General features: G+C 45.4%; 1 protein-coding gene across 1 annotated transcript in view; it reads right to left on the reverse strand.

The window, feature by feature from the left end:
• Window positions 1-13,495, reverse strand: part of SCARF2 (scavenger receptor class F member 2) — a 281,439-nt gene that overhangs the window by 161,237 nt on the left and 106,707 nt on the right. The window contains exon 2 of the mRNA XM_073673292.1: window positions 10,101-10,159. Within this exon, the coding sequence (XP_073529393.1) occupies window positions 10,101-10,159 (59 nt within the window). The remainder of the gene's footprint in view (window positions 1-10,100; window positions 10,160-13,495) is intronic.

The raw sequence follows: 13,495 nt of genomic DNA on the forward strand, positions 1-13,495 counted from the left end.
TTGCAAAGTTCAAAGTTCTGAGAAAGAGAGAGGAGAGAGAATTCTTTTCCAGATCCAAAGTTCGGGTCTCTATTGTTTTTAATGGGGTTCGGGTTCTGGTTCAAGTTCGGGTACAGTTCAGGTACCTGAACCAAATTTTGAACTAAAGTTCAGGTCGGATACCAGAACCCGAACTTCCACGGGTCCGCTCATCCCTACCTGTCACTAGTTTTCTTGGAGATCTGATTGTTCACACACAGTCTATAACTTCTGAACTGACATCAATAGTTCTTGAGGCTAAAAAGCCTATGAATAGAGTAAGTACATTCAATAAAAGTCTGAATATTTTTTAGAGTAGGGAGAATTTTGTAAAAAACAAATTTGTATTAATGTAATTAAAATGTGGTGGCTCAATAGCACCATAGGGAATTTCACAAGTATCCTGCCAAGAGTCCATAGCCTGCTGTTTGTCAGGGAAATCAATGAGTTCTTATGAATAAATGACAAAATTCATGCAGATAATGAAAAATGAGAGGATATAAAAGAAACTGCATAGTTCTATGAATAAAAATGCCTATGTGTGTTTTATTAAGATTAAATATTCTATCTATTCACAAGTAAAGCACCATGGAATAAATGGCGCTATAATAATAAATAATAAAAGTAATAATAATAATAATACTCTATGATATTGTCACTTTTTGACCATATAGGAATCAAATTTATTATATATGAATCAAATTTAGTATATATACTGTAATATACTCATATATGTAATTGTTAAAATCATATTTTGCCCACTTCCTGTTTGACCCTTTCACTGCCAAAACAAGTTTTATCGTTTTGACAAATAAAACAAATATGAACTTAAATTAAATATAAAATTATAAATTAAGCTTAATGATAAAATGAAAAAATCAGTGTCTCAGATTTTACTTCATGAGTTTTTTCTCAAAGCAAACAGTTAGAGAAAGACGGCCAGCACTAGGATATAACTAGGGTGGCATCTGACTGCATATACTTGAATGGGTGAGCTTTATCTGCGACTAGGATTGAAAATGAACGTCTCCTTATATTCTTGTGAACCAGTTAGTCCACAAAACAGGATAAAAGACACATAGACTATAAAGGTTATTCATTATATCAGTCAAAAACAAGGACAGAAAGCATATGTGGAAATCAGACGTCCGATGGAGGCCTTACACACAGAACTAGAAATAAAACTTTTTCACACTGCTTTAAATAATTGTTGCACCTACAATATTGCATCAAAATATACAGATCCCAGACTTTATTAAGTGTTCAGCTCTAGCCTTTAAAGACCTAATGTACCTTATCCTTACCAGGGAAAGGGTTAACATTTTTTGGTTAACAGTTGTCATTGCTCATGTTATACCCAAGGAAATTGTTTCTTAGTCGTACATGAAGAATAGAATGATGGAGAATAGAATGTATTAAATACACAAGCAAAAGAAACTTGTGCCTTGTGCTATAATTGGCGTAAACTTCCTATGAGCACAAAAGAGAGGCAAATTACAATACATAAAGCAGCAACTTGGACTCGTTACATAGGAATATCATCAACCTTAGATTTGGCAATTCAACACTGGTGGTTCAGGAAAGGAAATTGCCTCACTGATTGACTTGGACCTACTCAGCATCCGGATATTAACGATCTGCTAGAAGAGCAATTTGTGGCACAATAAAATGAATCTAATGTGCTACTATTGTACAGCAATATTCAGTTTCCAAATATGTAATCAGAAATGAGGTCTCTAGCAGGAAATGCTAAATAAATATATGCTGGATTATTTCCACTAAATAGTTATGTAAATGTGCCATATGAATACATTGGGGAATGTAAAATGCCAATACACTGGACTATAAAATGAGAGCCTGGGCAACAGTCCACCGATAGTATCCCTACTTCATGCAGCTATACTATAGTGTTATATTGTCCATTTTAGAACAGGATAATCAGAAAGGCATGAAACAAGTCGTGATCATAGCAGGTGATAGATGACTGGATGAGGGTAATGCTTAACTAATCTCCTTCTGCCCATTCTGCACACAAAACTTGGCTTTTTTAACTCTTTTGTCCATTAATGGATCTACACCAGCTGTTATGAAGGGGTTGTCCACTAGTGGACAACCCCTTTAAAGAGCACTGACAAGGGGAACTCAGCATGTCTATATGTATCATAATATACTTAAAGGATCTTGTGGCCAGACTGGCTACGGTCTGCAAGTTCCCCAAAACATTTTTATGCTGATAATATACTATTATAATAAACTTAATATTGTAAGACAGGGCATACATAGTTCATTATCTATTCATATTTCCAATCAATGCATATAGGATAAGTAGCGACAATGCATGAAGGGAATATAGGTTTCATATTTTGTGGAACAAGACGCATGATAAAACAGCTGTTGAGGAGGTCGCATAAAACAGCTAGGTGGTAACTGGATAACATTATTATCTGTCAGCCTTCTTGATCTCTCCAATGACTTTCAAGAAGGATTTGGAATTTACAGCGGATTAATTATTCATTCTACGTGCACTATTTGTTCATTTTTTTCTTACTTGACATGTTCCTGTAGGCAGTATTAACCTGAGGTGTAATCCCAAGGATACGCTAGTGTAGCACCCTGAGGATTCGGCTGCTACAGGGGTATTGCACCTCAACCCAGAGGTGTGATATTCCACTCCCGGGTAAGGATGGAGTGTGGATCTGAGCTCGGTAGGCTGCATGCACTACACACATCCCATTTCCGAGGAGCAGACCGACGGTACTCCCACTTAGAAATGTGCAGGTACGACCGAGTCTGTTCCTGGCTGGAGTGGGAGGGGGGTGGTACATCCCAAGTAGTGTAGGGGCAGATAGGGGGAGCAGCCTGGGTAAAGATAGGAGCTCATTGGGTGCTGGTCGCCTGAGCTCACACATAGAGGGTGTATATAAGGTGGGCACCATCAAAGAACAGGGTCAGTCTGTCAGAGTAAGAAGCAGAGGTCCAGATGAGCCTGCAGAGAGAGAGTGGAGCAGAGAAGAAAGACCCAGAGGAGACAAAGAAAGGAACTCTGAGAACCCAAAGTCCATCAGCGGGTGAAGAGTTGGCATTAGGGTACCGGAACCCAAGCTGGTGGGGGCAAAAACACACCCTAGCCAGAGACCGGAGGCCGTGGGCAGCGTCTGCCACGGCCACCCACCACATCCACCCCGAAGGCATACCACGTGGAGGGTCAGGGAACCCAAGGCCAAGGGTCTCCCAACAGAAGGCCCGAGGGAGCTGGACCTGGGTGGATCAATAGTGGGGACGGCCAGAGAAAGGACAGAAGGAGAGCTCAGGGTCACGCTCCGGACTCGCTTGGGGGTTGGCTGGATCCAGGACCTGGTGGATGCAGCACGGCTCGGGAGGTCACTTGAAGCTGGAGTGACCGGAACATCAGCAGTGAGTAAATACCCTAAACTGCACAACCCGACTCTGTCTTCCTTTAACATCTATGCTGCACCACCACAACCCCCATCCTCTGCACCTGACCCCCTGAGGCTATACCCCACCCGTTGGGGGTTATACCACCAAAAGCTGCACCTACACCATCAGCCTCAGCGGACCCTGCTGCAGCGGCGGCCATAGTGACCGCAATACAACGGGTGGCGTAGTCGACAATAAAGAACTTAATAACATCTGTAGGACTGCCACATACAACTGAGTTTGACACCCTGGGCACGGACCGGGTCACAGCCACTCGGAAGACTACAACTCCCATCTGATCCGGCTCCGGATATTCCCCTAAAGAATATGGCCCAGGGGGCGCGTCAGCTTTGGCGTAGTCGGCAGGATTACGTGCCCACAACAACCGGGTACTGCGTGCCTGAAGAAAAGAACGAGTTTACCTCAAAAAGAAGTCTCCTGCCGGTTCCGGAGGGTCCCCGCCATCGGACTCCATCACAGGTCGATTCCCGCCGGTTGTCCGCCATTAACAGCTTTTTCCCGCCATCTGCAGAGTTTCCCGCCACTGGGAAGCGATTCCCGCCATTTCCGAAGATTTCCCGCCTTGCCAGAGCGGACGCCATTATGGGCGTGCCAGAGGGTGGCGAGAGGCCACCTCCCATCGTGGGCCAGGACCGAAAATGGCGCCAAAAGTGGAAACCGCCCCCACCAACAGAGACTGTGATGCTAGAGGTGTCTGTCAGCGTGAAAGAACAGCCCCTGGAGCTGACAATCACCAAGTGGCCCCGGGACCGCCCTCGAGGTGGGAGGAGACGAAAGGAGAGAACAAAGATGGGTGTCGCTTGGAGCAGTCTGGAGCGAGCGCACCCGGAGGCAAGAAGCCTGGAGAAGAGTTTCGGAGGAGCTTACCCGGAGATGGCGAGAAAGCAGAGCAGCACCGGCCCGTTGGTCAGGAGCCTGCTAGAAACAGAGGAGGGAGAGCAGAGCAGCACCGGCCCGCTGGCCAGGAGCCTGCTGGAGACAACTGAAGGAGAGCAGAGCAGCACCGACCCGTTGGTCAGGAGCCTGCTGGAAACAACGACCCCACTAGGCCTAGTGGAGGTCCTAGCACAGCTCCCCCGAGACCGGGAGTGTGCACAGACCGCTCTGGAGGGCCTCGCAAGGAGGATGGCCCGGGTGCAGCGAGAGACGTTGGCGGAGTGGAGCCGTGAGATGGCCCAGCAGACCGAGACCTGTCAGCGGAGCACGCCGCCCGAGACGAGGAAACAGACCGCCTCTGAGGATGGCGCGGGAGGATTGAAGGCCGGAGACGGCGCCGAGAAGGGAGCCGAACGAGTGGAGGCAGGTAAAGGGGACGTCTATACCCCAAACCGGGAAACCGCGTACCTGCCCCAGCTCCCCGTCGCAGAGCCCGAAGTCTATCCTGCCGTGCCCGTCGCTGCAACGTCACCGCCGCAGACTAGGCCTCAAACGGGAGCCGCGACCCCTGTGACGTCACACGCCTCGACCCTGAGCGTGACCAAGCAGGAAGTACCACCAGCCTGGTCGCAAGGCCTAGTACCCCCGGGCGCCGCAATACCAACAGCGCCCCCTACCTCCGCGGAGCCCCCGGCCTGGTCGCAGGGCCAAGTAGCCCAGGGCGCCGCCGTCCTTACGGTGCCCTTTACCTTCCAGATACCCCAGGCCTGGCCGCAAGGCCCGGGCAACCCGGGCGCTAACACCACCGCGCCCATAAGACCAAGAGTGCCGCATCTGGGAGAGGTCCTGTACGCCCAGCATACGTGCCCGGATGGGCAGCCATTTATATGGCCACCGGAGTTTCACCATCCCCGACTCCGGAGAGAGAGACCCCTGGATGAACCCCTGATCCCGGCTCCAAAGCCCGTAAAGAGGATCTCGCCCCCGCTAGCAGAAGCGCAGTTCGAGTGGGACCCCACCGGAGAAGATCTCATGGGGTTCACTCAAGAGACTCGGGCAGCTGCAGCGGAGCGTGCTGAGTGCTGCCGCCAACAGCTCGAGGACTTTGAGAGGGAGCGGAGAGAGAGGCGGGTCCGGGAACAGCAAGCTCAAATAAGGAGCGCGGAGCAGAAGAGCCGGGCCAGGAGAGACCCCCGTGCAGCGCATAGTCCCCGCACCACCGGGACTGTGATAAAGTTTAACATGCAGCATGGGTGGGGCTTCATCCGAGACCACCGCACCCTAGGCGACGTCTTCGTGACCAGGAGAGACGTTGAGTCCCACCTACCGGAGGGACACAGAGGTCGTGACCTTTACATCGGGTACGAGGTCACCTTCACCCGGCACAAGTGTGCCAAAGGACCCTACGCCCTCCATGTGCATCGCCTGACGGAGGAAGAGCTGCGGTGTGAGGAGGAAGAACAAGAGGACCCGGACGGGTCTGAAACTAGAGTTAGAGGTAACCATAAAGAAAGAGCAGGAGGACGCCGTCGCTAAGTACAGCGAAGCAGAAGCTGTATATAGTTGCCCGTCGGGGCACAGTGAACTGAAACTGAAACTGTTACTGTTGCTAAATATAGTCCCCGTTGGGACCAGCAAGTGTGAACTGTTTATCCGTTTATCCCTTAATCCCACTGACCGAGGACTGAGAGCGGTCATTCCTCCCTAATACCTGGCCGAGGACTGAGAGCGGCCACTACCCCTGTAAATAGTTGCGCGTCCTAAAGCGCCCCCTACCGGTTTTATAGGAAAACCAGTTTTCTAGAGAGACTGTCGCACTGTACCCGGTCACACGTTGCACAGTGACCGGAGGAGGAGCCAGAGGCGACGAGAATGTTTTATATGAAGAGTTATGCTGCTAATATATGTTGTTTTATATGTTTTATATGTTTATGCAAAAATTTGTATGTTTTTGGTGTTATGTCTTACAGCCCGAGGACGTGCTGTGATTTACCAGGGGGGAATGTAGCACCCTGAGGATTCGGCTGCTACAGGGGTATTGCACCTCAACCCAGAGGTGTGATATTCCACTCCCGGGTAAGGATGGAGTGTGGATCTGAGCTCGGTAGGCTGCATGCACTACACACATCCCATTTCCGAGGAGCAGACCGACGGTACTCCCACTTAGAAATGTGCAGGTACGACCGAGTCTGTTCCTGGCTGGAGTGGGAGGGGGGTGGTACATCCCAAGTAGTGTAGGGGCAGATAGGGGGAGCAGCCTGGGTAAAGATAGGAGCTCATTGGGTGCTGGTCGCCTGAGCTCACACATAGAGGGTGTATATAAGGTGGGCACCATCAAAGAACAGGGTCAGTCTGTCAGAGTAAGAAGCAGAGGTCCAGATGAGCCTGCAGAGAGAGAGTGGAGCAGAGAAGAAAGACCCAGAGGAGACAAAGAAAGGAACTCTGAGAACCCAAAGTCCATCAGCGGGTGAAGAGTTGGCATTAGGGTACCGGAACCCAAGCTGGTGGGGGCAAAAACACACCCTAGCCAGAGACCGGAGGCCGTGGGCAGCGTCTGCCACGGCCACCCACCACATCCACCCCGAAGGCATACCACGTGGAGGGTCAGGGAACCCAAGGCCAAGGGTCTCCCAACAGAAGGCCCGAGGGAGCTGGACCTGGGTGGATCAATAGTGGGGACGGCCAGAGAAAGGACAGAAGGAGAGCTCAGGGTCACGCTCCGGACTCGCTTGGGGGTTGGCTGGATCCAGGACCTGGTGGATGCAGCACGGCTCGGGAGGTCACTTGAAGCTGGAGTGACCGGAACATCAGCAGTGAGTAAATACCCTAAACTGCACAACCCGACTCTGTCTTCCTTTAACATCTATGCTGCACCACCACAACCCCCATCCTCTGCACCTGACCCCCTGAGGCTATACCCCACCCGTTGGGGGTTATACCACCAAAAGCTGCACCTACACCATCAGCCTCAGCGGACCCTGCTGCAGCGGCGGCCATAGTGACCGCAATACAACGGGTGGCGTAGTCGACAATAAAGAACTTAATAACATCTGTAGGACTGCCACATACAACTGAGTTTGACACCCTGGGCACGGACCGGGTCACAGCCACTCGGAAGACTACAACTCCCATCTGATCCGGCTCCGGATATTCCCCTAAAGAATATGGCCCAGGGGGCGCGTCACTAGCACTTTTAAAATGAATATCTCCACATTTACCAGTCATGTGTCTAACACAAATTTGTTACCTATAAATTGCAATGATTACAGAAATCAAAAGAGTTCTCCGGGAATGGAAAAAAAAATAGATAACATAAAAGAAATGTGATTCTAAATACATTTCAAACATCTTTAATTAGCAAATCATATTTATTGTGTCTAAAGCGATAATCACATTAAAATGATTGCGGTACAATAAAATGGTTGCAGTCTTGTTACACGTACAAAAAACCTGTCCTAGAATGTTCATAGGATAGGTGCCAATGAACATGTGCAGTAAGAGCTCGACTACTATGAGCCGGAGACAACCCAGTTCAGATGCTGTCAGCTATCTCCAAGTCAAAGCAGCCACTCATCATTCAGAAAGACAGGGTGGACAGCAATGTGAACAGTCTCTTACCTCAGCACCCCTGCTATCTTCATTATTAGAAAAGAAAGTCAGAGTGAATACGAGGAAGAGTGTCCTCTTCTTACATCAGCACCCCTGGTATCTCCAGCATTAGATCAGAAAGACAGGGTGGACAGCAGTGTGAGCAGCCTCTTCTTATTTCCATACCACTAGTATATCCAGTATTAGATTAGAAGAACAAACCGGCAGTAGTGTGATCAGAAAAGTAGTACAAGTCCAGCTCAAGGTAATAAAATCTTCAACTTTGAGTAAGTGAGCTAAGTGCACCAGAACTGTGTACATATTCCTATCTATGGACTAATGATGCATGTGAAGATGTTTTAATCACATACAAATAAAGTGGAAGATTTCATACCATTAAGCTGGATTTCTTTTACTACATTCGCAGCGACGTTTACTCCGTGTTCCGGAGGGACTAGGCAACTGCAGTGAATGTCTTTTTACCTTTTTTCCAAGCAGTTTGAGCAGACTCTTCTTGCCTCAACACCCCTTGTATCCTTTGTATTAGATAAGAGATATGGTGTGCAGCAGTGTGAGCAGCCTCTTCTTTCCTAGGCACTCCTGGTATCTCCATATTAGAAAGACAGGTGAACAGCAGTGTGAACATACCTCAGTACTCCTGCTACCTCCAGAGTTAGATGAGGATCATAGTGTGGACAGCAATGTCAGGAGTCATTTCTTACCTCAGTACCTTTTGTATTTCCAGTATCAGACCAGAAACACAGTGTGGACAGCAGTGAAATAGCTTCTTCTTACCTCAGCACCTCTTGTATCTCCAGTATTAGAACAGAAAGACATGGTGGACAGCAGTGTGAATAGTCTCTTATTACCTCAGCACCCTTAGTACTTCCAGTATTAAATCAGAAAGAGAGGGTGGACAGCAATGTGAGTGGTCTTTTCTTAGTCTCTGCAACCCTGGTTTTCACACATTACATCAGAATATCCAATGGGAGCACATCTTCCTACTCATTAATGGAGGGGCTGAAGCATCCTACTGCACATGCACCTGTCCTATTACATTTTAGGAAAGGTTTCTGTAAGTGTAACAATATGGTGGCCTTTTTAATTAACTGTAGTGATTACCTCTGTAATTCAAAATATATGTGTTACTAATTAAAGGTTTTTAAGAATTTATCTATATTTACTTTCTTTTTTGTCTTCCAAGAGAACCCACTTAAGCGACTTCTATATAACATACAGAAAAAGCAATACAATTAAAGTAATACCCAATTACTTTAACATAATTTAATTTTAACATAAATTAATAGTTAACACATACTGATACACAGTGTTGTTTTTTTTTTTACAAATTTTATATGTAGCTCTGTGGCCACTTCAAACAGCTGATCAGCAAGGTTATCCACTGGTGTAATATTGATAGGACAAGCTATCATTTATAAAGAAACAGAAAACACCTTAAGGGTTCGCTCAAACTGCCATATAACACAGCTGAGTGCTATGCGCTGTTTTATTGGATAGCACTGGGCCCTATATACTACGGTGCAGTGCAGATCTGCGATTGTTTTCTCATGCCAATTCGGATCACGTGCACCCATACAAGTTTATGGGTGCATATGAAACATCAGACTGCACTCGGTTGACATCCGAGTGCAGTCCGATGTACGCTCACAGAGATAATGGAGAAATTGTCTCCATCTTCTCTGCACATGTGCTGCGATTCTCTGATGCAAGAGAATCGGATCACACTCAGGTGACACTTGGCTCAAACTCTGGCATAGCAGTAGCACAATTGTCCCGATTCTCTCACATGAGAGAATCTATGCCAGTGTGAGCGTAGCTTAATGAAAAATCCCAGGAACAGGTTTCTGCGAGCAAGTGCAGCCTCTGTTACCCATATAGCTACTTCTTTCTACTTTGGCTAATCACTTCTGCCTACTATCTTCAAGAACAGGAAGAATGCTAAAATCAAAATCCCTCCCTTCTCCATTCAGCTCAATCACGCTACTACATTGTGAAGAAAGACATTTGGGTCAGGCTCTTTGTCTTGTTTATCCCAACTTGTCGTACTCTTCTCCTCACTTATTTTAGCACTTTTTTCCAGTTCTCAGCATATCACTAGAATTGCATTTTGCAATACAGCAATATAAGTTTATGCTTACCTGTTGGACAGTCTTCTCCAAGCTGCTTCCACCCTGCACAGCAGGCAAAACTTGAACCACTATATTTTCAAAAGAGAAAAAAAATACTGTAAAAACGGGAAAAAAACCCATTTTTTTTCACAACATACATAAAATGGATTTAAAATCAGAGTATGCGTATTTAAAGAAATATTTTCCTATATTTCTGCATGGTTCAGTTCCTCCATTATTCCTTTTAAACATTTATGAAGGCGCGTTAAAGGGTTGATATTGACGTGTAGGATTGCTACTTCCAATTGGTGGCACTAGAGTTCAAGTCCTCTTCCTCTTTGAAGAGACAATTTGCATATTTAATTTCCCAGAGGAGCTTGCAAGGCTTTTAAGTCTCCTCATACTGGCATGCCAGATCTGGCATGTCAACTCTCCATAAGGAGAAACCTTACTCCTTAGAAACATTTATGAATAAACTGATACCCTTCCCTATGTCAAGAGAATGTGTCCGCACATAGTTTGGCATTGTCAGCGCTGTTTGGATGGTATCAGATTGAGATGGGCACCACCCCAACTGGTAACATCCAGCTGTCCCACTCTTCATTTATTTCTAGGATAAAGTCAGGAGAGCAGGCAGGTCCTCTGTGTATAAGGCCTTACCATCTACCTCCCAGTCCACATGGCTAGTAGGAGTCTTGGCCAATAATGTAGCCTTCTCATTTTCCCCACCATTACCCAGAAGCTTCAAAATGCAAACTGCCATCTAGCATTGAAGTCAAAATCACGTAATGAAAATTCCGGGGTATGAACAATACTAGATGGGCACTAATACATGCAATTACTGTTAAGTCATACAACACTACTTCAATATAGCTCTTTTCCATCCCTGATTTATATTCATAGTTCAACCCCAGTAACGCCATTACCTCCTACTGCACATTGTAAGTATAGGACTACTATGCATGTGGTTTAATGTGTTTTTCTACAGCTAGTTAATATCTAGTTATGCCCTTGCCCAGATTTTCTGCTCTCATGGCATTCTTATTATATAGCAATACAAATAAATGGCTATTTTCCAAAGTTTAGATGTAAAATGCTGTTTATTTCCTGTCTTGTTATACCATATTATATGTATATTATATATATTACTATATAAATATCATACTATATTCACAAGATCTATTTGTGTCTAGATAACATGAACAGCACGCTTCCTTGCTTTCATTCTGTTTTCACAAGCTGAACACAAAACAACACGAATTCTGACATGTCCACCCATTGTTGTAAGTGGATTCAGGCAGACATTTCACCCCTTGATACCAAGTGGTCCACAGCTGTACGCCACAGCACATCTCATCACTGGTGCCGGCCAGGTGCATCCCTTCTTGGTTAGTGTTTCCGGCACTACAGGAACACTTCCAACAGAACAACCAACCAGCCCACAAACTATGGTCTGCAATGAGACGCAGATCAAATATATATTTATTTCTTGGCACTTCCTCTGACACATTAGAAAGAACTCTGAATCCACTTAATGTTTCAAACCTGCCAAGCTTTCTTCCAAATGCAAGAAAATAGTACTTCTGGCAACTGCTGCAATGCAGAGTCTATCGATCCCAAACGCTAAAGAATTATTGGTGTGTGAACCAACTGCAGTAATCCTTCTAAGGACTGAGCTGTATATGTGTTAAATGCTAAGAATTGTGTAGAAAGAAATTATTTTTCCTTGTACCTGATGAGGTCGCATTTTTGAGCAAAATGTTAATTTTTGAAGAAAGCTCCATTCAATTTAGGTCAGGAAAAAATGATTAACGGAAAATAATACATCCACTATTGAACGTTTCTTCTATTATAATACTTTATGTTCTGTAATAAAACCTTTTTAGGTGAATATTAATGTACATCTGAATGGAATAGGTTACCCCAAAAGTCAAAATGACTCAAATTAGGGCGAGACAGTAAGGAGACTTACTAGTCATATTCCCTTCCTTTCCTCTGCAGGCTTTCAGAAGCCTGGACATCATAGACAAGTATCTGTAGATATAGACAGGTGGCTATTAATACTCATGATAATTGTATGAAATCTGAAGTTCTCTTCTGTTCTTCATTTGAAACAATATAATTTGAAGCTGTTTTTCAGTGAAGTTCTTTAACCTTACATCAGATCGATGTGCCCTGTGATGTGGAAACCTGTATAGTAAGTTTTAGGAGAAACTCAAAGGGTTTCACATGTTTGCCAGTTTTGATCAAATCAGGGAGTCGATCGATCGGAGACAAGAGAAACACGACCAAAACTGTCTGTGTCCCAGACTCATCTGAGTCTCAGATGCCTGGATAGAAGCTTTTATTACAAACCACAAAGAGAAGGAAAGTGGGAGTGGCTTACATTACGTTAGCAAAAAAGGGAGATAAGTTGAGCAAAACAAAGTCGTCAATCACGTCTTCTGCTGCATTCCTTAGGAGGCTGGTTATATCTAGTTTTACTCTACTTTCAGAACAAAGGAAGGCTTTAATACAGTGCTGGCCAAAAGTATTGGCACCCCTGCAATTCTGTCAGATAATACTCAGTTTCTTCCTGAAAATGATTGCAATCACAAATTCTTTGGTATTATTCTCTTCATTTAATTTGTCTTCAAAGAAAAAACACAAAAAGAATTGTCCTAAAGCCAAATTGGATATAATTCCACACCAAACCTAAAAAAGGGGGTGGACAAAAGTATTGGCACTGTTTGAAAAATCATGTGATGCTTCTCTAATTCGTGTAATTAACAGCATCTGTAACTTACCTGTGGCACCTAACAGGTGTTGGCAATAACTAAATCACACTTGCAGCCAGTTAACATGGATTAAAGTTGACTCAACCTCTGTCCTGTGTCCTTGTGTGTACCACATTGAGCATGGAGAAAAGAAAGAAGACCAAAGAACTGTCTGAGGACTTGAGAAACCAAATTGTGAGGAAGCATGAGCAATCTCAAGGCTACAAGTCCATCTCCAAAGACCTGAATGTTCCTGTGTCTTCCGTGCGCAGTGTCATCAAGAAGTTTAAAGCCCATGGCACTGTGGCTAACCTCCCTAGATGTGGACGGAAAAGAAAAATTGACGAGAGATTTCAACGCAAGATTGTGCGGATGGTGGATAAAGAACCTTGACTAACATCCAAACAAGTTCAAGCTGCCCTGCAGTCCGAGGGTACAACAGTGTCAACCCGTACTATCCGTCGGCGTGTGAATGAAAAGGGACTGTGTGGTAGGATACCCAGGAAGACCCCACTTCTTACCCCGAGACATAAAAAAGCCAGGCTGGAGTTTGCCAAAACTTACCTGAGAAAGCCTAAAACGTTTTGGAAGAATGTTCTCTGGTCAGATGAGACAAAAGTAGAGCTTTTTGGGAAAAAGCATCAACATAGAGTGTACAGGAAAAAAAAG

This window comes from Phyllobates terribilis, unplaced genomic scaffold (genome assembly GCF_046119375.1).
Source record: "Phyllobates terribilis strain yellow unplaced genomic scaffold, ASM4611937v1 Scaffold_1__5_contigs__length_1240528914, whole genome shotgun sequence".
Classification (NCBI taxonomy): Eukaryota; Metazoa; Chordata; class Amphibia; order Anura; family Dendrobatidae; genus Phyllobates; species Phyllobates terribilis.